General features: G+C 42.9%; 1 protein-coding gene across 3 annotated transcripts; it reads right to left on the reverse strand.

Moving 5' to 3' along the window:
- LOC106579141 (zinc finger protein 91) lies at positions 1 to 25,201 on the reverse strand. 3 transcript variants are annotated; one of them, XM_014158736.2, is made up of 9 exons: positions 25,065 to 25,201; positions 20,334 to 20,536; positions 14,030 to 14,134; positions 13,837 to 13,932; positions 13,570 to 13,680; positions 13,029 to 13,155; positions 5,113 to 5,782; positions 4,968 to 5,017; positions 1 to 4,302 (listed from the first exon to the last, which is right to left on the reverse strand). In XM_014158736.2, the coding sequence occupies exons 1-9, from the start codon at positions 25,087 to 25,089 to the stop codon at positions 1,079 to 1,081; spliced, it is 4,611 nt and encodes a 1,536-aa protein (XP_014014211.1). In that variant the 5' UTR covers positions 25,090 to 25,201; the 3' UTR covers positions 1 to 1,078. The 3 variants fall into 3 exon arrangements, with proteins under 3 accessions (XP_014014211.1, XP_014014215.1, XP_014014213.1); XM_014158740.2 differs by having other exon boundaries at positions 13,494 to 13,680; XM_014158738.2 differs by having other exon boundaries at positions 24,909 to 25,172.
- Between the last annotated feature and the right edge of the window lie 629 nt (positions 25,202 to 25,830).

Consider the following 25,830-nt stretch of genomic DNA (forward strand, 5'->3'; position numbering starts at 1 on the left):
TTGTGCAGAAATTCTTCGGTTGTGCAAACCCAAAGTTTCATCAGCTGTCCGGGTGGCTGGTCTCTGGTCTTCACGCAGGTGAAGAAGCTGGATGTGGAGGTCCTGGGCTGGCGTGGTTACACATGGTCTGCCGGTTAGACGTACTGCCTAATTCTCTAAAACGACGTTGGAGGCAGCTTTTGGTAGAGAAATTAACATTAAATTCTCTGGCAACAGCTCTGGGGGACATTCCTGAACATAGATAATAGACCCATTTCCCGGCCGGGTCATTAAGTTGCAGTGCGCAGTTCTTCCTCAGATCTGGGCTTGTCAATACAACAACATCCAACCTCAGATGCAGCTTATGCAAGTTAACAAACATGTAGTCAGATGGTTATCGTCTACAACGTCGCAGATGTCTACCGAGGATGAATTACCTAGCAAGCTACCAAGCCAGCTAGGTAAAATATCACAAATAGAGCTCGATAAAGCCAGAAGACTCTTCTAGAACATAGTTATAGCCACCAGTCTTGTGTTTTCATAGTCATCACTATTAAGTTTGTCAAGGTCCCGACATCTACATATAAATATTCTGCTAGAGGGCTTTTTTAACACGAGAATGCGTGTGCATTACTCAAAGTTGACATTTGTTTGTAAACCAAACATGTCTCTATTCAAAGATAATAAAATAAGAACCAAAATCACAAGTAAAATGGTGAAGGTCAGGAATTACAATTACTCAGAATCTTCAAGCAAACTTGCTCTAGTATATTTTTTCAGCTGACCGTGCCTAAATTGTTGATGTCTGCTCCAACCTTGTTTTGAAAGTCTTCCTTCCCACAAGCTTAACACTGAAAAGGCTTCTCCTTTGACTGAGTAAACATATGTCTTTGTAGCTGTTTATTCGTGATAAAGCGTTCTTGGCATAAAGTGCACGCAAATGGCCGCTCTTCTGTATGAAGGAGTTGATGGGTTTTCAAACTACCCTTCAAAGTAAAGTGTTTGCTACAATCCGTGCAAGGATTCTGCTCTCCTGTGTGTACTCGCTAATGTCTTTTCAGACTGGGGCACTTTTTCTTATATTTCTTCAAATTAAACTTCAGCTTAAAAACATGTCCACAGTCCCTTCAAGCTCCTGGTAAGGGAGCTGATCATGTTGGGATTTTAGGTGTTTTCTCATTAAATACGGACTGTTGAAAGTCTTGTTACACAAACAGCATATTCTGGCTTTGGAGGAAGGCGTAGAATGGCACCTTGCCTTATGTTCCCTCAAATTGAACTTCCTCTTGAAATTTTCTCCACAGTCGAGGCACTGGTAAGGGAGCTGGTCATGTTTGGAATTCAGGTGCTTTCTCATTAAATATGCACTATGGAAGACTTCATGACACACGTGGCACGTTCTGGCTTTGGAGGACTGTCTTGGAGTAGGACAAACATTTGAAGTGTCAGGGCTCTGGGCTGAAGTGCCATGGGCCTGGGATGTCTTATACTCAGAAGATGTTCTAGACATTTTATCCTCTTCTGGCTGAGCTGCCTCCTCATGCCCAATCTGCTGATGTTTTTGTAAGTCCTTCTGATTCTCTGGAAAACTTGCTCTAGTATGTTTTTCCAGGTAACAACGCCTAAATTGTTGATGTCTGCTCCAACCTTGTTTCGTTTTGAAAGTTTTCCCACAAGCTGAACACTGAAAAGGCTTTTCCCTTGTGTGAGTAAACATATGTCTTTTTAGGTGTTTATTTGTGATAAAGCGTTGTTGGCATAAAGTGCACGAAAATGGCCGTTCTCCTGTATGAAGGCGTTGATGGATTTTCAGACTACCCTTGCAAGTAAAACATTTGCCACAATCCGTGCAAGGAAAAGGCTGCTCTCCTGTATGTACTTGCAAATGTCTTTTCAATCGGCACAGAGATGGGAAGTCTTTACCACATGTATCACATAGATAGGTTGAAGGCTGGGGGATATTTGTCTCAAGTTCCCTTGGTGCCAGCAAGCTGCTGCCATCTGCTGGATCAACATCTCTTTGGTGCTGGTTTGGGTTAACTCCCTCACTTGACACCCTCAAGTCTGGCTGTTGTCTCTGAACGTGCTGCAGCGTTGATTGAGAAGTCTTTTTAACACACAAAGGACACTTTCTGGAGCCCAAATGAATGCCAGAATGTTTCTGTAGTTCAGATTTGCTTTGGAATGTCTCCCCACAATCAAGGCACAGGTACGTACGTACATCATGTTGAAATTTCATATGCTTTCTCAGATTCTCTCCATTTTCAAATGTTTCATTACACAAAAGACATGTTTCATAATGGTTGGCTATTTTGGAGGATTGTCCTTGAATTGTGAGAGTATTGGAGGTTGTTGGGTTCTGGGGTGTAGTGCTGAAGGACTGGGGTATATCCATCCCATTTTCCACTATTAGAGTCGTGTTGGTCTCTTGGTGATCCCCCCTAGGAGCCTGCTGTTGGTTCACCTGGTTACACCTCTTAAGCTTAGAGAGCTTAAAAGTCTTACCACACTCACAACAAGTGAGGAGCCTCTTTGCTGCCGAGCAAACTTTTTCATGTTTTAGCAAGTGAGAATTTTTGTAGAAATGGTCTCCACAGCCGAGACACTGGTAAGGGAGCAGATCATGTTTGGATTTGAGGTGCGTTCTCATTAAATGTACACTAACAAAAGTCTTGTGACACACATGGCATGTTCTGGCCTTGGACAACTGTGTTGGAGTGGGTTTATGGCACTCTTTCTGATGTTCTTTCAAATTAAACTTCTTCCTGAAGTTTTCTCCACAGTGGAGGCACTGGTAAGGGAGCTGAGCATGTTTGGAATTCAGGTGCTTTTTCATGAAATGTATAGTGTCAAAAGTCTTGTGACACAAACGGCATGTTCTGGCTCTGGAAGACTCCTTTCGAGTGGGAAGGACATTGGAAGTGTCGTTGGGCTGAGATATCTCTGTCCCATCCTCAAAAGATGGCATCGACGTGTTGTCCTCTTCAAATTGAGCTGGCTCTTCAAACACATTCTGCAGATGTGTCTGTAAGTCCTCCTGACGTTCAAAGCTTTGCAAACACTTGGTGCACTGATAAGTGTGAGATCTCACGTGTTTTGTCAAATTGCTTGCTTCAATGAAAGTTTTGTCACACAGAGAGCAAGAGAGGAGACTCTTCGCCACCAAGCACTCTTTTTTATGCTCCTTCAAATGAAAGTTCCTTTGGAAATTTCCTCCACAGCCAGGGCACTGGTAAGGGAGTTGATCATGTTTGGATTTGAGGTGTTTTCTCATTAAATATGGACTGTCGAAAGTCTTGTTACACAAACTGCAATTTCTGTCTTTGGAAGACTGATCTGGAGTGGGACGAATGTTGGAAGTTGTTGAGCTCGCCGCCAAGCACAATTTCTTATGTTCCTTTAAATGAAACTTCCTCTTGAAATTTTCTCCACAGTCGAGGCACTGGTAAGGGAGCTGATCATGTTTGGAATTCAGGTGCTTTCTCATTAAATATGCACTTTGGAAAGTTTCCTGACACACATGGCAAGTTCTGGCTTTGGAAAACTCTCTTGGAGTGGGACGAACGTTAGAAGTTGTTGGGCTCAGGGGCGAAGTGCCATTGGGCTGGGATGTCTCGATCCCATCCTCAAAATATGTTGTAGACATGTTATCCTTTTCAAAAGATGCCGTAGACATGTTATCCTTTTCAAAAGATGCCGTAGACATGTTATCCTTTTCAAAAGATGCCGTAGACATGTTATCCTTTTCAAAAGATGCCGTAGACATGTTGTCCTTTTCAAAAGATGCCGTAGACATGTTATCCTTTTCAAAAGATGCCGTAGACATGTTATCCTTTTCAAAAGATGCCGTAGACATGTTGTCCTTTTCAAAAGATGCCGTAGACATGTTATCCTTTTCAAAAGATGCCGTAGACATGTTATCCTTTTCAAAAGATGCCGTAGACATGTTATCCTTTTCAAAAGATGCCGTAGACATGTTGTCCTCTTCTGGTTGAGTTGCCACCTCACACCCAATCTGTTGATGTTTCTGTAAGTCTTCCTGATGTTCAAAGCTTTGCAAACACTGGGTACACTGGTAAGGACTCTGCTCAGTATGAGATCTCACGTGTGCCGTCAAATCCTTTGCTCCAATGAAAGTCTTCCTACATAAGGAGCAGATTTTGACCCGCTTGCTTCTATTAGACTGCCCAATTACATGGGATAGGTCAGGGGCCAAAGAATACTGAGGCATACTGTCAAAAGGTTCTCTGTTCTGTCCACTGCACTCCTCTGAGTGAAAGTCCTTGATGTGGTGGTGCAGTTTCTCTTCCTCTAGGTCTCTACCTAGAGTTGAAAATAAAAAAAATTGTGATCTCAAAACATCACAAAATCTGGGAGAACAAGTAAGGGTCAAATGGTTATAGAGATACACTGTCTGGCTAAGATATGCAAATTGCTTTAACTTTAGCAGCCATAGGTTTTATGCTATTAACAAAATTGCCAAATGTGTGACTTTTTGAACATGCACTCCAAGGCAAGTTTTTGAAGGGGAAGTACTTTAAAAGTTAATGTCAGATGGTTTCTCCCCCTGATAGTCGTCTATGGGCCGGGATAAACTGTAATCCATGGTTTGGTTTTCTTTTAAACAGCCACTACAAACTCCAGCTAACTTTAGCCACAGCCTAGCTAAAAATCAATGGGAGGGGTGGTGCCTGTTATGCATGAGTTGGCCATTCTTTTCAACAGGCACCGCATACACCTACCACTCCCATTCATTGTTAGCAAGCGGTGACTGAAATTAGCTGAAGTTTGTAGAAAACTGAACCATGGATTACAGTTTCTCCTGGCCTATAGTATACTTTCAGGGTGAGAAACCATCTGACATCACGTTGTAAAATACTGAGCTTACCATTAACATATTATAAATGTTGAGCCAAATATCATTTTAAGAAGCTGATTCTGTATAAAATTGACAGCCTGAATCATAACTAGGATGATGATTTTCGTACCAGCTTTCCTTTTCCTGGGAGCATCATCGTTTGAGGTTACACCGTCTTGTCTGAAAAATACCAAATTGAAGGAGCGTTAGGATTGTAATGGAAGATGACCAGTAGCAAGAATTGTTTCCAGTATAATAAATTCACAAATTCTTACTCAGTCTCTGGTGGTGGCTGTCCATTGGCATTCCTCTTACTTTCTGGTGATATGACCCATCCTGCTCTCTGTCCTTGGGATCCCCCTTTTTTAATTTGAAGCCTCTTTCTCCTCAATGTTGGACTCAATGTTGGAGATGACACAGGTAACGGCATATCAGTAAAGTCAAGTCGGTGCAGAAGCACCGTGGGCTGACGGAGCAGACAGGAAGTTGACAAACTAGAACTGTCCTGCACTTTCTGTTGGATGCTGTGAGGTTTTTGTATTTTTAGCCCACTGTCAGTTTGAGGTTGGTGAAAAGCTCCATCTAGTTCCCTCTCTCTGGCTGACTCGTTGTCAGTTGTCTCGTGTTTGAGGTTTCCCTCAGTAGTTTCCTTGTGTATACACACCTCTTCTGAACCTTGAATTTGTAATGACAAAATCTCAACATTCAAATTTCCGTCTGAATGCATCCCTTCTACGCTCTTCACGTAATCTGACTCCAACAAAGGAAGCATTTCTGAATCGTTGTCAGATGAGGCTGGGCTTTGAATGTTCATATGTTCATATGGCAAAGGTTCCTCCATGGGTTCTGATTTGATCTCTGGGTCAGTTTGATCTGGAAAGATCACAACTGTCTTTAGTGGAGAGAGCGACAGCGATGAGAGGATGTAGTCGACCGAAGATAGAGCTGAGACAGGAAGACAAGGAAAGTCAAACAAACCCTGGTTCTTCTTTTTTAGTTTTAGGGACACAAACCAATGTCTTTCTATGGCATTGATAATAAACAACCAGCAGTTATATGATATAGTAGTGAACGATAGTTACCGGAGTTGTAACTCCAATTCTATGAGTGGAGCGGAGCCCCATAGGGGAGCTCTGCTCCTAGTGGTTTGAATAGCCTGAGAGAAAATTATGCACACACCTGCAGCCAATGGGAGCACAGGTGTCCCTATATAAGGGGACGCTTCCCCTCAATCAGCCTCCCGAAAAATTATCTTCCACAAGACTGGGGGTCGGCAGGGCCTTAAGTCCTATTGGGCTCTGCTCCACTCAAAGAACTGGAGTTACCACTCCGGTAACTATCGTTCTATATCGTGGAGCGGAGCCCCATAGGGGAGCTCTGCTCCTAGTGGTTTAAGGTGGAGCGCAACGCTCCAAAATGTACTTTCCGCCGAGCCTAACACTTCCAACTTAATGAAAAGGTCGGGCCCAGCAATGGCTGTGACCAAGTCCCACAGTACTGTGACACACTGTGTCACAATATACTGTGTCCTCAGTACAACCCCCCCCCACTCAGTCCAGAGACATAGTCAATGGCTAGTGGGCAGATAAACAGAATATGAGCCTTACTAATCTGAACCAGCAGATAGATGATACTTCAATATCCTGTCAATATTCAATGATTGGTCTAATAGCACTGTAAAACTAGTTGCAGAAACTATTTCCCTCATCCTTCCGCCCAAACATAGTCATAGACTTGTGGGCAGGTTAGAATACATGACCTCTACTGTACTGATCTCTCAGTCAGGAGTCATGTCACATAGTCACCCTAACAGGTAAAAGTTGACCTGAAGGAAACCAGTCCATCTGTCCTGCAGTTTTTCCACTTAGTTCAAGTCCTCCAATCCGCTATGCTGAGTACAGACTGAACCATGGTTAGAAGATATATCATACTGATTTCTCAGTAAATCCGCCATATTTAATCTAGAGGCCAAAGCCTATGATTTGTGGGCAGATAGACAGAACATGGGCCATACTAATCTGACTAGCAGATAGATAATACCTCAATATCCCGTCAATACACATCGACCGGTATAACAGTAGTGTAATACCAGTTACAGCACATTTCCCTCATCCTTCCGCCCCAACACAGTGATACAATGGTGGGTGAGTCAAAAAACACGTTCTCTACTGTACTGAATATCAGTCAGGAGACGTGACATATGTCTCTCTCTCAGTGGAAAAGAACAGGGCCTAATGGGAACCATGCCCAACAGCCCTTCATCTTTTCCTCCTAGCTCAAGTCCTTCCATCAGCCACGCTGAGTACAGACTGAGCCAGAGAGTTAGAAGACATATCCAAAAGGTAGAAACGGATAAAAGGAGCCGGTGACGACCATGACGCTGCTGCACAGATATCCTCTATTCCTGTTCCTCTGAAAAGGGCAGTAGATGCCGCTACTCCACGAGTGGGCTGGGCTCTTACACCCTGAGGCAATGGCCGCCCTGCCGCTTCATAAGCCGTCTCAATGCCAGTGAGACAGCCGCTGTTTAGAAAGTGGTCTCACACCGTGACACACAAAGAGCTTGTTGATGACCTAATCGCCGCTGTACACTCCACGTAGCGCGCCAAGCAATGAAGCCTCTCCTATCTCCGCTCCACATTGGGAGGGGGGAGAGGGCCCACAGCTCAACGGTCTGTGACCAATATGAGCTCTTAATAACCTTCGGCATAAATGCTGGGTTAGGACGTAACGCCGCCCTGCTCAGATCGCTATTAATGGCCAGGCAGTTGGGTCTCGTCGAAAGAGCACACAAATCACTGACACGCTTAGCCGTAGTCAAAGCGAGCAACAGTGCCGCCTTCAGAGATACCATTTAATCAAATCCCCCTCAAGATGTTTCGATCGGCGTCTTGCAGAGCGCCTCGAGGACCAAGGCCAAATCTCACCGAGGAAGCGTGGCTCTAGGCATCGGCCAAAGCTGCCGCGTTCCCAATAGGAACCATTTCACTAGAGGGTGGCTGAAGACAGTGTCTCCGCCAAACCCCTCATGACAAGCTGAAATCGTCGCCACAACACCTTAATGGTGGTGGGTGAGCGCTGCTCGTCAAACATGAACGGTAGGAAAGAGAGCACACTCTCGACCTGACAGCACACGGGGTCCACATTTTCTGTGGCGCACCATTGTGAAAACACGTTCCATTTGCTGGCATAAGTCCTGGATGTAGAACGGGCACGTGAGCCCTGTATGGTTCTGATTACTGAATCAGATAACCCACGGCGCTCTCAGGAGCCAGACCATCAGTGGTTGGCCGATTATGGGCAATTGCCCTATCATGCCTCTCGCCTGAGATGTCGCGTGCCATCGATGCGGAATAGGCCAAGGTGGCGAAAACAGCATCTGAATCATCTCCGCGAGCCACTGGGCGATCGGGGGCTATCAATATGATTGACAGCCCACCTGTTCTCACTCGGGCTAACAGTGGGAGAATGCAGGACAGCGGTGGAAATGCATACAGGAGAACATTTGGCCACGGCTGGTGCGCAAAAGCTTCCGTCCCTAGTGGTGGTTCGTCCTGGGCTCGAAGAGAGAACCAGAGGGGACAATGTGTGATGCGAAAAAGTCCACCTCAGCTCTCCCGAACCGTTCCAATATTTGGAGAACAATGTCGGGGTGCAGATGCCAGCACGTTGCAACCCCGCAGGGTAGGCGCGAAGGGGGTCAGAACCAGTAGAACTGTTTCCAACTCTAGGAGGTTGATGTGATGTCCCGAGGGAGACCACACACCTCCGATCGCCAAAGTCTGACATGTCCCTCCCCATCCAGTCAGACAAGCGTCTTTAAACCCTGGAGTGGAGGAGGACACTCTGCCTATTGGGAGCCCTTGCGTCAGAATGTACGGGTCTCTCCAATAGTTCAGGTCCACTCTGAGCGAGAGGGGAACCACAAACAACCGACGAAGATGCCGCACTGGGTCTAGTCGTAGTTGGGCGAACCATCGCTGTGTTCTGCGCATGTGCAGTAGTCCCAGCGGAACCTCGGAGTGGGCAGACGTCATGAGACCCAGGAGTGTCATGACCGAATGCGCCATCACTGTGTGATTTGGATGAAACTTTCGTAAATCTAACAACAGGGCAGCCCGACAAGGATCCGAAATTAGAGCCTTCATAGTCACAGTGTCTAGCTGCAATCCCAAGTAGACAATCCGATGACTGGGCCAAGGTGCGCTCTTTTCCCAATTCACAGCAAACCCCCAGACGCGTGAGATGAATCACAATCTCTGTCGTGTGTGCGATCGCCAGCTCTGCTGATGGGGCGAGACCAGTAGGTCGTCTAGTTAGGCCAAGTCCCTTATCCCTTGACGACGCAACGGTTCGATTGCCGCATCCACGCATTTGGAAAAGGTGCGCGGTGCCAGGGAGGCGAAACGCAGAAACTTACTGTGATGCGGATGTACCGGCACATGGAAGTACACGTCCTTTAGGTCTATGCTTATACAAAAGTCTGTTGTGGACACATCCCAGCAGATGCTTTGTCGTAAGCATTCGAAAGGGCCCTTTGGCTACACTCTCGTTGAGAATGTGTAGATCCAGTATTGGCCTCATTCCCCCCGTCTTTTTTGGCACTAGGAAGTAGAGCGAATATAGCCCGTTGTTCCTTTGCTCGCGGGGATCTACTGTGACCGCCTCCTTCGCCAAAAGTTCCATAATCTCTGCAGTGAGAGATTTCCACGCCCGGAAACAGGGGAGGAGTCCAATGGAATTGGATGGCATAACCCTTCTCCAACGTCCCAGGCTGCTCTTTAAAACCTCAGCCACATTACTCCTAGGAGTTTGTGGTGTGGGTTTTTTATGAGGTATAGCATGGCGGCTCATCAAAGTCGTCCGCTTTGCCGCCCTCTTATCATTCCCACTCACACCGTCCTCATGTGTGCGCTTAGCTACGCACTCATAGTGGGGCTGTGTGACACTCAAGAGTGGTGAGAGGAAGAGAGAGAGAGAAAGAGAAAGAGGGAACCTGAATGTTTTTTTGGTTTGTCTTGGAAAAGAGGTTCTCTAGTGACAAAGTCGACGTCTCTTCTGGCCAACCTAGGGTGCCGCTAGGGTGACGTCACGACCACCTTTCTTGCCGGCGGGGCAGGGCCCACTCTCGTGGCGCGGGATGTTGTCGTCTGTCGCCGGGCTCGCCGTCTGGCAGTAGACCCAGGTCTATTGGCGACGTCCTGCCAGCGGCAGGTGTCTAGATAATTGCTTCCTCTCGTAATCCAGCTTCCCAACACGCTCCGTCGCTTCTTTGGCGGTGACTCCAACGAGGCCGTCGTCAGAGATGGGGGCGTTCAACAGCATGGCTTTGTCGGTCTCCTTCATGGCTGTCAGAGACAGCCAGCAGTGTCGTTCCGCGACCACCGAAGTGGCCATGGACCTTCCCGCACACACAGCCGATGCTTGGGTGATGCTTCTTCTCTCTTCCTCCGACAGCCCAGTCTTACCCGTGGTGAGACGGGACAGAGAGGCTGCCAGGAGGGCAAATTTATTTGCTGCTGCTACAGCCTGGGCCCCTAGTACAAAGGACTTCTCAACCAGCTGCGTTGTGAGTCGGTCCTTTGATGTGGGTAGAGTGGCCTTCTTGGACGAGGGCCAGAAGCTCGAACCTGGGACGAGATACGCAGCCATTGCGCTCTCGAGCCTGGGGATCCCCTGGGAAATTCCCACTCGTCTGCCGTCCACTCTGGTGAATGGGATATAAACTATGGCCGGCGCTCGCGCCGTCAAAGGTGACTCTTATGAGCCCTCTACGTACTTTCTGAGCGAGAGCATGGCAGGAGCCAATGGCTCCGCCGCCCTTCTTGGCCGAGAATAGGGGCCGCCCTCCATCATATCCACCTCCGGGTTGGGGGGGCAGCTGGATCTCTAGCCAGCTCGCAGCCCTCTCAATGAGCACTGGAAACTAAGAGCGCAGAGAGGCCGTGACGTAGGAGGGGGCTGCTGAGTAGTCAGAGTCCATCTCGTCCTCGCCCAAGGATGAGAAAAACCTTGCACTCTCCTGAGGGAGTTTTTTTTCTCCAAATTCGGTCAGTGGAATGGAGTGTTCCGGAGAAACATCCATGCACCTACCGACATCCTCGTCATCTCCAGAGGCGGCACCGTTAGATGATGCCTCAGAAGCTGAGGCTAACACTGACATTGCGTCCTCTAGAGGAAAATCCTCCCTAAAAAATGCCCACCGCTGCTTCCTCTCCTTTAACCTCTTACATCTAGACGTTCCGCTAGCGGAACACCTGCTCCAATATCCAATGATAGGCGTGGCGCGAATTACAAATTCCTCAAAAATACAAAAACTTCAATTTTTCAAACATATGACTATTTCACAGCATTTTAAAGACAAGACTCTCCTTTATCTAACCACACTGTCCGATTTCAAAAAGGCTTTACAGCGAAAGCAAAACATTAGATTATGTCAGCAGAGTACCAAGCCAGAAATAATCAGACACCCATTTTTCCAGCTAGCATATAATGTCACAAAAACCCAGAAGACAGCTAAATGCAGCACTAACCTTTGATGATCTTCATCAGATGACACACCTAGGACATTATGTTATACAATACATGCATGTTTTGTTCAATCAAGTTCATATTTATATCAAAAAACAGCTTTTTACATTAGCATGTGACGTTCAGAACTAGCATACCCCCGCAAACTTCCGGGAATTTGCTAACAATTTACTAAATTACTCACGATAAACGTTCACAAAAAGCATAACAATTATTTTAAGAATTATAGATACAGAACTCCTCTATGCACTCGATATGTCCGATTTTAAAATAGCTTTTTGGTGAAAGCACATTTTGCAATATTCTAAGTACATAGCCCAGCCATCACGGGCTAGCTATTTAGACACCCGGCAAGTTTAGCACTCACCAATATCAGATTTACTATTATAAAAGTTTGATTACCTTTTGTTGTCTTCGTCAGAATGCACTCCCAGGACTGCTACTTCAATAACAAATGTTGGTTTGGTCCAAAATAATCCATCGTTATATCCGAATAGCGGCGTTTTGTTCGTGCGTCCCAGACACTATCCAAAATGGTAAATCAGGGTCGTGCGCATGGCGCAATTCGTGACAAAAAAAATCTAAATATTCCATTACCGTACTTGGAAGCATGTCAACCGCTGTTTAAAATCCATTTTTATGCAATTTTTCTCGTAAAAAAGCGATAATATTCCGACCGGGAATGTCCATTTAGCTAAACAGAGGAAAGAAAACAAAGCTTTCGGTCGACGCGGGCACGAGCCTGAGTCTCACAGTACTGTAACCAGCCACTACCCAAACGCGCTACTTTGTTTCAGCCAGAGCCTGCAAAGACACGATTCAGCGTTTTGCCGCCTTCTGAGAGCCTATGGCAGCCGTAGGAAGTGTCACGGGACAGCTAAGATCCTCACTCTTCAATAAACAGAGACAAGAAGAACGACACCTTGTCAGACAGGCCACTTCCTGCATGAAATCTTCTCAGGTTTTTGCCTGCCATATGAGTTCTGTTATACTCACAGACACCATTCAAACAGTTTTAGAAACTTTAGGGTGTTTTCTATCCAAAGCCAATAATTATATGCATATTCTAGTTACTGTGCAGGAGTAGTAACCTGATTAAATCGGGTACGTTTTTTATCCAGCCGTGAAAATACTGCCCCCTAGCCATAACAGGTTAAAAAAAAGGAGGGCGCAGCTAGGGCATTGTGGGGGATTTATGAGGCCGCTCCTAGCGTGCTTTGACCCTAAGCACACAAAACACAGGTCGTGTGAGTCTACAGCCGCCATAGAGGAGCAGCGACACTGAGCTCTTAAAAGAGCCTTTGGGTTGGGTGGAAATACTGGTGTGCTCATTTTAGATGGACGATGAGACTTCGAAATCAACGGCAGGTTTTTCCTGAGACTTATCTTCTCTTCTCAGCTTCTTCAGTCCAGTCCAAGTCGCTGAAGATAATGGGAGGCTGATTGAGGGGAAGCGTCCCCTTATATAGGGACACCTTTGCTCCCATTGGCTGCAAGTGGGTGCATAATTTTCTCTCAGGCTATTCGCTGCCTAGGCAGCGGGGTAAACCACTAGGAGCAGAACTCCCCTATGGGGCGGAGCTCCACGATATAGAACAGTGAGTTCAAGTTTGTTTAATTTTAGGTCATACATTAAAGCTCAGAGTAACGTAGCTCTTACCGTTGGTGTCCACATATTCATATGTGTTGTTGTGGTACTGGAGTAGGGTCTTCAAAGGCTCGGGGTGACACACAAACTGCACACAGTCCTCCAGGATAGAAGGGTCAGGTAGAAACCAAGATGCAGTCTAATGGACAGAGGAATGGCAATGGTCCCCGTTTCTATAATATCATCTGCATGAATATTTTATATAAAACCGGTTAATAGAAACATCTCTCTATGGATGTTGCATTCTACCATAATTGGATCCAATTAATAGACATTTTGCATTTATATAATTTCAACATTTGGATTAACCCATAGAGTTGGATAGAGGGCACATCTATGCAGTGGCAGCATTGAGAGCTATCTCCATTTTAAAGTAGCCAATTTCTTCTTCTACTTCTATTAGTGTATTGACAGTCTGTAAACAAACTGAAAGGGTGCGTACTGCCACCCTTTCTGAATAGGTATAAGCCTACTTACCCAAAGTGGATTCCTTTGTAAGGTGATTGTTGTATGAAAGTAGACTGATGATGGCAATAACATCTTAGCATGGTACCTGTTGAAGGGTTGGTGTTGGAAGTAGCTTCTCCAGCCTAGACAGGAACTCCCACACCAGACTCTGCAGTGCGGAGTCATACTTGAGGCCGAATTCCTCTGAATAAACATTCTAGAAAACAAACAAGAACATCATGTCCATGCTTTTGAATTAAAACAATTATCTACAATGCATGTGAAAGTATTCATACCTTTCCCATTTTGGTAACCTTCTAAAGAAAAATGTCATGAATAATTTATCAGCTACACAGTCAGTGACAACACTGACCTGGAAGAAGTGTTCCCTCTCAATTGGGTCTTCTAGCAGGCTTTGTATCAGCTTCAGGAAGTTGGATTCTGATGCCTCCACCTCTGGATCAGGAATCTACAGCAAGCATTGAACAGTCAGTCAATTTAACTAGCCAACGTTAAACAACAGCAAAGTTATCATTCTTGATATTTCACTGAGTAGCAGCACTCACCTCCTTTTCCCTATGAGTGATGACACAGGATCTAAGCCTGTTCAGGTGTGGTTGGATGGTCTCGGAGTCGGCTAGGTGATCTGTACGACACAACTCCAGAACCAGCTGATGGAGTAAAAAAATACAATGAATTATTATTTACACCAACCTGCAAGTAAGAGACTATGGGAAACATTTTCGTAGTGCAAAAGCAATGTGTTAATTGCTAAATTTACCATAAACCTCATTGTAATCTGGCATCATGATTTAATTTTATTTAAAATAAAATAAATTCAACATTTATGTATTGCTCAGTTCACTAAACTAGTTAAATAATCGCCTCCTTACAATGTACATTGTTGAAGAAATGTTTCTAATTAAATCTTGGTGCCAGATTACAATGAGGTTTATGGTAAATTTTGCACCAACAAATTGATTTTGCACTACGAAAATGTCACCCTACACATGTACAGTGCCTTCAGAAAGTATTCACAACCCATTACTTTTTCCATATTTTGTTGTGTTACAGCCTGAATTTAAAATTTATTAAATTTAGATTTTGTGTCACTGGCCTGCACACAATGCCCCATAAATGTGAAAATGTTAAAAATGAATAAAAAATGAAAAGCTGAAACGTCTTGAGTCACTAAGTATTCAACCCTTTTGTTATGGCAAGCCTAAATAGGTTCAGGAGTAAAAATGTGCTTAACATGTGTGCAATTATAGTGTTTAACATTATTTTTGAATGACTACCTCATCTCTGTACCCCACACACACAGTTAGGAAACCATTCAGGGATTTCACCATGAGACTAATGGTGACTTTAAAGCAGTTGCAGAGTTTAATGGCTGTGATAGGAGAAAACTGAGGATGGATCAACAACATTGTAGTTACTCCACAATACTAACCAAAATGACAGAGTGAAAAGAAGGAAGCCTGTAGAGAATACAAATACTCCAAAACATGCATCCTGTTTGCAATAAGGCACTAAAGTAAAACTGCACAAAATGTGTCAAAGAAATTAACTTTATGTCCTGAATATAAAGTCTTATGTTTGGGGCAAATCCAACAACCCTGAGTACCATTTTTCATATTTTCAAGCATGTTGCTGGCTGCGTCATTTTATGAGTATGCTTGTCATTGGCAAGAACTAGTGAGATTCTTTAGATAAAAATAAACAGAATAGAGCTAAGCACAGGCAAAATCCAAGAGGAAAACCTGGTTCAGTCTGCTTTCCAACAGACACTGGGAGACATTCACCTTTCAGCAGGACAATAACCTAAAACACAAGGCCAAATATACACTGGAATTGCTTACCAAGACGACATCGAATGTTTTTGATTGGCCTAGTTCCAGTTTTGACTTCTATGCTAAGACTTGTCTAGCAATGATCAACAACCAACTTGACAGAGATTGAAGAATAACATTTCTAAAAAAGAATGTGCAAAGCTCTTACAGACTTACCCAGAAAGACTCACAACTGTAATCGATGCCAAAGGTGATTCTAACATATATTGACTCAGGTGTGTGAAAACTTAGGTAAATTATATATTTATGTATTTGATTTTCAATAAATTTCTAAAAACATGTTTTCACTTTGTCATTATGGGGTATTGCGTGTAGTAGGCTTGGGCGGTATACCATATACTGGGGAAATTTTCAAAACCGTTGAAACTATTTATTCGAAGTTTTTCAATACATTTTAATATTTGTAGATATTTTTTGAGTAAATACAGTTGAAGCTGGAAGTTTACATACACCTTAGCCAAATACATTTAAACTCAGTTTTTCAATATTCCTGACATTTAATCCTAGTAAAAATTCCCTGTCTTAGGTCAGTATCACCACTTTACTTTAAGAATGTGAAATGTCAGAATAATATTTGAGAGAATGATTTATTTCAGCTTTTATTTCTTTCATCACATTCCCAGTGGGTCAGAAGTTTACATACACTCAATTAGTATTTAGTAGAATTGTCTTTAAATTGTTTAACTTGGGTCAAACATTTTGGGTAGCCTTCCACAAGCTTCCCACAATAAGTTAGGTGAATTTCGGCCCATTCCTGTTGACAGAGCTGGTGTAACTGAATCCGGTTTGTAGGCCTCCTTGCTCGCACATGCTTTTTCAGTTCGGCCAACAAATGTTCTATAGGATTGAGGTCAGGGCTTTGTGATGGCCACTCCAATTCCTTGACTTTGTTGTCCTTAAGCCATTTTGCCACAACTTTGGAAGTATGCTTGGGGTCATTGTCCATTTGGAAGACCCATTTGCGACCAAGTGTTAACTTCCTGACTGATGTCTTGAGATGTTGCTTCAATATATCCACATAATTTTCCTACCTCATGATGCCATCTATTTTGTGAAGTGCACCAGTCCCTCCTGCAGCAAAGCACCCCCACAACATGATGCTGCCACCCCCATGCTTCACGGTTGGGATGGTGTTCTTCGGCTTGCAAGCCTCCCCCTTTTTCCTCCAAACATAACGATGGTCATTATGGCCAAACAGTTGTATTTTTGTTTCATCAGACCAGAGGACATTTCTCCAAAAAGTACAATCTTTGTCCCCATGTGCAGTTGCAAACTGTAGTCTGGCTTTTTTATGGCGGTTTTGGAGCAGTGGCTTCCTCCTTGCTGAGCGGCCTTTCAGGTTATGTCAATATAGGACTCGATTTACTGTGGATATAGATACTTTTGTACCTGTTTCCTCCAGAATCTTCACAAGGTCCTTTGCTGTTGTTCTGGGATTGATTTGCACTTTTCGCACCAAAGAACACGTCTCCTTCCTGATCGGTATGACGGCTGCGTGGTCCCATGGTGTTTATACTTGCTTACTATTGTTTGTACAGATGAACGTGGTACCTTCAGGCGTTTGGAAATTGTTCCCAAGGATGAACCAGACTTGTGGAGGGCTACAATTATTTTTCTGAGGTCTTGGCTGATTTCTTTTGATTTTCCCATGATGTCAAGCAAAGAGGCACTGAGTTTGAAGGTAGGCCTTGAAATACATCCACAGGTACAGCTCCAATTGACTCAAATTAGGTCAATTAGCCTATCAGAAGCTTCTAAAGCCATGACGTCATTTTCTGGAACTTTCCAAGCTGTTTAAAGGCACAGTCAACTTAGTGTATGTAAACTTCTGACCCACTGGAATTGTGATACAGTGAATTATAAGTGAAATAATCTATCTGTAAACAATTGTTGGAAAAATTACTTGTGTCATGCACAAAGTAGATGTCCTAACCAACTTGCCAAAACTATAGTTTGTTAACAAGAAATTTTGTTAAAAAACGAGTTTTAATGACTCCAACCTAAGTGTATGTAAACTTCCGACTTGAACTGTACCTGCAGTCAATGCATTAGGAGATAAAGCAGAAAGGCGTTCTTCATTTCACCTGTCACATTATGAAGCTTACCTAGCTCCCCAGAACAGTTGAGCCAGTCACATGTTTGTTTGTAAATAGCACAATGGGAGAAAGCGGGATCAGGTGAGTCCAGCTGTGTACTGACAGGCGTCGTGTTTTATATTGAAAGGCAACAGTGTTTGCTTCAACAGAGTGATCAGGGACGTGCAACTATAGTTTTCCTTCACAGAAAATACATTAGTGCAACACACTCGGCAGAAAATAGCTTCATCAGACGACAACAGAAGTGCAACGCTCTGGCTGGCAGAAACACAAGTAAATGAGCGTACCATGAAAAGGCAAGGTATTTTTTTGATCATAGAAAGAATGTAGCCAGCTACATATCCTAATGTTTTGCTTAAAGTTAAGTTAATATTGCATTTTACCTGAGAAAAATAGGCTGGCAACAGCGAGAAAAGTAGCGACAGATCAGTCAATTGTCATCTGATGCCGAGCAGAAATTTCAGATCTGCGTTTATAAAACGCAGCAAGATATTTCTTACACGTTTTATATTTTTTCCCTGTGTGAAAAACACATAATTCTATATTAGTATGAACCCTAAGTTTAAATTGCTATCTAAGTAAATGGGTGAATTAATAAGGTGATGGAGCATCATATTCTGTTAGCTTTCTGCCGTGTTTGAGAAGTCCTTTGGATGAGTTATTTGTACAGCTGCCACTGCAATCTTGATTTCCTTGTGTTCTTGACCTGTCTGCTCCTCCCCCCTCTTCTCAGAGCAGAGCAGGCAGGCCTGTTGCCCTAGCAACTCCAGACACAGAGTTTAGACATGCTGCTGGAGAGCTAGCGCTGTTCTTCCTTCAGACAAGCACTCGTCAAAACTTTGTTCATTTGCACAATGTCTGTCGTTCACATTTGTTGTAAATATCCAAACTCACCAAAAATGACATTCGGTAGCCCCTAGACTTGGTCATTTACCAAGACTGGACACACCTACTCATTCCAGGGTTTTTCTTTATTTTTACTATTTTCTACATTGTAGAATAATAGTGAAGACATCAAAACTATGAAATAACACATATGGAATCATGTAGTAACCAAAGAAGTGTTAAACAAATCAAAATATATTTTATATCTTAGATTCTTCAAAGTAGCCACCCTTTGCCTTGAGGACAGCTTTGCACACTCTTGGCATTCTCTCAACCAGCTTCATGAGGAAGGCTTTTCAAACAGTCTTGAAGGAGTTCTCACATATGCTGAGCACTTGTTGGCTGCTTTTCCTTCACTCTGCGGTCCAACTCAACCCAAACTATCTCAATTGGGTTGAGGTCAGGTGATTGTGGAGGCCAAGTCATCTGATCCAGCACTCCATCACTCTCCTTCATTGTCAAATAGCCCTTACACAGCCTGGAGGTGTGTTTTGGGTCATTGTCCTGTTGAAAAACAAATGATAGTCCCACTAAGCCCAAACCAGATGGGATGGCGTATTGCTGCAGAATGTGTCCTGAATTCCAAATAAAAATGCCTTGAATTCAAAATAAATCACAGACAGTGTCACCAGCAAAGCACCATCACACCTTCTCCTCCATGCTTCACGGTGGGAACCACACATGCGGAGATCATCCGTTCACCTACTCTGCGTCTCACATCGACAAGGCAGTTGGAATCAAAAATCTCAAAATCACAGATTTCCACCAGTCTAATGTCCATTGCTTGTGTTTCTTTGCCCAAGCAAGTCTCTTCTTCTTATTGCCGTCTTTTAGTAGTGGTTTCTTTGCAGCAATTTGACCATGAACGCCTGATTCACGCAGTCTCCTCTAAACAGTTGATGTTGAGATGTGTCTGTTACTTGAACTTTGTGAAGCATTTATTTGGGCGGCAATCTGAGGTGCAGTCAACTCTAATGAATTTGTCCTCTGCAGCAGAAGTAACTCTGGGTCTTCCTTTCCTGTGGTGGTCCTCATGAAAGCCAGTTTCATCATAGAGCTTGATGGTTTTTGCAACTGCACTTGAAGAAACATTCAAAGTTCTTGAAATGTTCCAGATTAACTGACCTTCATATCTTAAAGTAATGAGGGACTGTCATTTATTTTTGCTTATTTGAGCTGTTCTTGCCATAATATGGATTTGGTCTTTTACCAAATAGGGCTCTCTTCTGTATACCCCCTACCTTGTCACAACACAACTGATTGGCTCAAACGCATTAAGGAGGAAAGAAATTCCACAAATTAACTTTTAACAAAGCACACCTGTTAATTTAAATGCCTTCCAGGTGACTACCTCATGAAGCTGGTTGAGAGAATGCCAAGAGTGTGCAAAGCTGTAATCAAGGCAAAGGTTGACTACTTTGAAGAATCTCAAATATAAAATAAATATTGTTTAACACTTTTTTTGTTACTACATGATTCCATATGTGTTATTTCACCCCGTCTTCACTATTATTCTACAATGTAGAAAATAGTACAAATAAAGAAACACCCTGGAAAGGGTAGGTGTGTCCAAACTTTTGATTGGTACTGTATATATGTATAACTTTAAGAGCTGGATTGCCTGTCACTGCAATTCGTTTATTTTCTTTTGAGCTCGTTAGCATATTTAGCTAGCAGCCTCCATGGAAATTCGCTATTACTTGTGCTCATTCTGTTAGCATTCTGGTAATAGACGCCCATGTTTTTTTATTCGTTTTTGGCGCCCCCTTGTGTACTAAGCCAGTAATACTGTAAATCACAGGGTGAGAGAAGGACGATGTGAAAATCTGAATACCTCCCAACCCAAATGTGTAGATGGGTGAGAGAAAAAAATCTATTTAATTCATTTTGAATTCAGGCTGTAACAACAAAATGTGGAGTAAGTTAAGAGGTCTGAATACTTTCTGAAGGCACTGTATATAGTCTGTGACCTCACCCCCTGTACTTGAACAAGTGTCCCATCCCTCCTCTTCTTTTCCATCCATGCCATTTCTCACCTGTGCTCGCAGTCCCATGATGAGTTGGACTCGCTCTCTGTAACTCATCAGATCAGGAACTACCTCCAACACAGTGGTGACAAACTCCTCCACCAAGCCATAGTCCATTATGTCTCTCCGCTGAACAACTTGCCACAGAGCTGCAGACACCAGACGCAGTGGAGGAACAAAAAGGCGCAAAGACGACAGCGGAATAGGTCCATCTACACAAAGCACAAATTCAGAAAGTTAGCTTGATGACAAATACCTTATAAAATACTTATATGAAGACAATTTCATAATAAGCAATATATGTTCGATTTTCTTGTTTTCAAACAAGGCTTTGAAAAAACTATGTAAAATAAAAGAATTATGTGAAATAATATTTATTGTATTTTTCTAGAGGCAATCTGCAGTCACCCCACCGCTGGAGAAATGTAACCACTCTCAAATTCATGAACAGAGCTATGGATACAAGGCCTGACCATCCATGACAAAATAAGTTTTAACCATGTGTTGCGGCTATACAGTATTTGTTTACAATTACATTGTTTACAAACAAACAAGTAAAAACAGCTTTTATTTTGGGTTCTGATGGAGTACAACAGTTGAACTAAGCTCATGAGGCATACATTATATTCTTCAAGAAGTTGGTTCAATTATTTGAATTCCATTTCGTTCGGGTTTTTTTGTGCGCTCTATGTGCACACTTCAGTTTCTCTACAGATAAATCCGATACAGCCCGAACTGTGTGATGTAGTAGGGAGTTGCCAATTTTCAACATAGTTTAGCGCATAAAACGTGGTAATTAACTACAATGACCATTATCCATTGTGCATCTACTTGTCCTGTCTGTTTCTTTTACGCTTTCTACGGAAAAGACCAGAATGTGCGATCGTGAGGGGATATAGAGAGCAGCTGTTACTTCGCGAGGTATCTCTACCTGAAAATACATGATCAAAGTGATTGACAGTTGGTATTCAACACTCATAAAAGTGTGTCTTATTTACTTTGAAGAACTACAAAATAGTGATTGTCAGACTGCATTGGAAGCGGCTCTATAGAGATCACTTAGACTGAAATTATAGTCATCAAATAATATGCACAACTGAAATATTTTAGTAAAGTAATGTGAATAAATGATGGTTAATAAGTGATAAGCAGCAATGGGCAGTCACTACCATCATGGGACTTTTATTAATTGTTTATTCTGTGTTGTTACAGCATTCAACCCAAATCAAAAAACGTGTTTTTTTATTTTTATAATCGAACCGACCTCAAAAAGCACTAAATCGCTCAGCACTATTAATTTTAAAGTAAAAAAATGTATATAGAAATCACAGATTGCCCCTTAAATAGTCTTTGATGTAAAGTCCCCTGTTTAGGGAACCTGCGTGGTTCTGGAACCGTTTCCGACCGACATTTTCGCTTATAAATCTATCTGTGGACACCGTAGATCAAAATGTCTCACATTGAGCGGTAGCCCTGAGTCTCATGGACACAGGAGTTTGTCTCTTCTGCCTGTATGAAGCAGGATGTGAAATCTGACACCACTTGAAGCTGGGCTGTCCCTCGTACCATTTAATTTGCTCTTTCGACTATCCAACTCCTGGCTGAACCCTACGTCACAGCCACTAACAATGCATATGCCCGGAATCCTTACACCATAACGCAGCAGGAGAGTGGTTTCGTCACTGTAGCATATTCAGAGGTCGATTTACTAAGGCTGTCCCCAACTAAAAAAAATATTGTGTCAACCGAAAGTCATCAGTTCTTTCGACCAATTGATTGCTCTAATTGTTTAAACCTGTATTTTTACATATATAGACATAGAATGTCTATGTGTTTTAATAAAATCAACTATATGTATTGAGTTTGTCTGATGCCTCAAGAGGGTGCCAGAGATCTAGATAACCAGAAGAAGAAAAAATACCTGACTCAACTATTCTCCTCCCGCTCCTGCTGGCTTTCGCATATTCGGCCATTACTCTCCTGAAGTTGACAGCAATAGGCTACACGAGGAGTCGTCAACCTTCCTCATGTGGAATGCCAATTTATCTTACCGTTTCTACCGATCTGTGTGCCAGTTATGGTTTTCATATGCAAATTTTCGTGACACAGTTTCATTTAATTTATAATGACGTCTTCATACCTCAAAACCATTGTCATGTGGTTAATCAAAATTCTATCCAAATCTAAATGAAAAAGATACAAACCTAAAACATGACTGATAATGCCATTGACAACTATGTAAAAATATCCTACATAAAGCCAACAAATAAAAACATTGAAGCCTGCAGGTAGAAAATATCCTGATAAAAATAAATATCCTATAAATCATATTGGCTACACATGGCCTGTCTGCAACGAACTTGAAACATTGTATTAACTATTAACTTGGGTCAGGCCTGAAGCTTGTGCTAGCAAACTTGCAACAGAGTATAAAATATTCTGGGCTCTCAGACTTTCCTGTGCCAGTGAGCTCGGAACAGACACAGCTTTAGGCTATTTGCGCAGGGGATCAGAAGCAGTGCTTGACTTGGGCAGGAGCTCATCGAAGCTGAGTACCGGCATTTGTTCTACTGCTTGAGCTCCTGTTCCTCTTTTAGAATATTAGCTCAAAAGTATTGTGGCGCTCATGCACCTAAATATAAACAGTACCAGCACCCAAAATGAGTACCGGAACCTATTTCATTCCAAGTCAAGCACTGATTCCACTGGATCAGAGCATGACAGGTCATTAGTGGTGGTGTGTTAAGCCAATCAGAAATACTATCAGATCCCCAAATGGTCACATATATATGCCTACATTTGCACGCAGGCCAGGTAGCCTATAGGCCTACTTCTATGCATGCGTGTACTTACTCAACATTGACAGGAGCGCTCCTAACAAAAGACAATGTATACATTTACATTACTCATAAATGGAATGAAATAAACCAAAACTTGTTTCTCACAAGTGTACCATAAGCTGTGCACTCTGCAAACAACGTGTTCACTCTGACAGTGAGAATGGGAAGACTGAAATAATAATATTGAATGCATTAAAAGAAATGACCGTAACCAAAGTAACAAACATTGTAGATTACAAACGATAGGAATTAACGGTAAATGTACTACTGGTGATTTATGGAATGGGGAATTGATATACACTAACAATCAAATGCAAACAATTCACACAATGAAGTTATGAAACAATAAATATGCACAAATTGGCGAGAGAGAGCTCATTGTGGAGAGAGAAGAGCATTGTGCATCTGGGCGAATAGTCAATACAACGTCTACATTGGCCAAGCAGAAGTCAGGGCATTCATACTTCTTGCGCTTCGCGGAGCAGTGCAGAGCTGTTATCAAGGAAGTGAGTCTGTGTTTATATAGGATGTACCACTGCCACCTACTGTCAACCAATCAGGTCAATGCGGAGCTATACAGAGCCCTCTGTATTGTTACAAAATTTGGGAGGTACATGGCGATGCAGTACAGAGCTTGATTTGGCCTCTGCATGCCTCCACAAGTGTGTCACACCCTCCATATGGAGCCTCCGACCACATTTTCGAATCAAGCATAAATTGGCCTCCGCAATGGATTAGTTCACTGAGATGGGCGCAACTATATGTATTTGTTAATGCTCGACTAAAACCATCTCGGTCGACCAACAGCCTAACGACCAAACAATCGCCCAGTCGACTAATTGGGGTCAGCCCTACGATTTATAGACAGAAATCTAAAATAATTAATAGATTTGAAACAAAAAACACTTTGTCATTGACAGACAATATTAATATGAGATGAAAGGCGAGTTCCTAACTAGTTCAGGAAGCCAAGCTAGAGCTCTGTGAGAAAGTTCACAGCAGTGGGGGGAAATTTAATCAAGAGAGACCTTTCAAAAAAATATGCACATTTCAAGCCATATTCATACAGAAATATAAAATATTTATTATTTTCATATTTGTACTGTGTACTTGAGCGTGTGTCTTCACAAGTGACTATACCTCAGCAATTATTATTTTTTAATTACCAGAAAGGTGAGATTTTTGAGGGCCATAAACTAGTAATTGTTTATGGCCCTCATGATAAATGGGGTGACTTTCGGCGATTACGTAAATTACATTCAAGAGGTTTTAATAATATTGTACTACAAATAATTCGTGGAAATAAAGCGCTAGCTATTTGCATTTGCAATTTTGCTCTATTGTTTTGTTGGTGTTTTGTACCTAGCAAAAATGTCTAACGTCAGGAAACCGGTGTGTGCGTTTCCATTGAGCAGAAGTCAGCCTGTTGTGATTCTGGAATAGCCAGACTGCTAGCAAGAATGACAAGCAACTGACGTAAGTGGCTTCTTTCGTCTTGTTATTGATACCATGTCTTGTTTTCATGTCAATGCTAATATGATGTATTTGAGAGAGAACCAGTGGTCATTGTGTACATTTATTTATGTTTTCAATAAACATTGGAGACCAAATAAAGCTTACATGTTGTCAATCTAAACCAACCTCATCTGTTTTGCCCCATGGTTGCGCGCCCCTCATTTTTGTTGCTAAACAACCAACCAGTCTATAGACATACCGTTAATAATATCAGTGTTTCATTTCATACCTTGCCTAGCTAGCTAATTCCAGAGATGTTCATGCAATAACTTTGCTCCCATGGCTGGCAGCTAACGTGCTAGCCAATAAATCAGCTAGAAAGCGAACGTTAGTCTTTGGTAAAATCTCTGCAGAGGTGGCGACTACGATAACTGCTTTTATTTACCTTCTTCCTTAAGATCTTTTTGCATGTCGAGCTTCCAGTGTTAACTGTAGTGTATTACTTAACTGGCTTTTTTGGAAACAAAATGTGCTAACGCCACTCCAGAGTTTACCAATAAAACCAGGAAGAAACAGCGTCACTTCTTCTTTGAGATTTGGTTGGCGGGTCGCATCCAAATGTTAAAGTGCATACACCGCCACCTACTGTACTGGAGTGTGAGGCCAGTCACTGCCTACCGGACTACATCATTTTATCTTCATTAGTCCTGCTCTTCTAAGAAAGTGAAATAGAGCCCTAGACACCACTTCCCTCTCCCCACCCTACCAACCCAAACCTGTCCAGCCTTCTAACCCTTTCACACAATCTCTCCCTATCTATGTTATACAGTTCACAAAATATTGACACATGTGCCACTGTTTCCTCCACTAAACACTCATCACACAGACCTGTTTCATGTCTCCCTATCATCCATAATGTGGCATTTGTAGTTTACTCCACAGAACTTCCTCTCCTTACATCCCATACTCCCCACCTCCTTCTTAACTGACTGGTGTATGCAATAAAATTGCCTCCCCTTACTACTGGCATCCCACTACCTTTGCCAAAGATCGAGCCCTTTTACCCAGATCAAGGACTTGACTTCCCTGCGGTACCTGAATAACTACCCCCTCTCTCCTCACCGCACTCTTAGCCACCACATCAGCCTTCTCATTACCCTCCATGGGCGGGAAACCAGCAAAAGCTTACCCCCACTCCCATCCTCTCCAAT

This window comes from Salmo salar, chromosome ssa19 (assembly GCF_905237065.1).
Source record: "Salmo salar chromosome ssa19, Ssal_v3.1, whole genome shotgun sequence".
Lineage (NCBI taxonomy): Eukaryota > Metazoa > Chordata > Actinopteri > Salmoniformes > Salmonidae > Salmo > Salmo salar.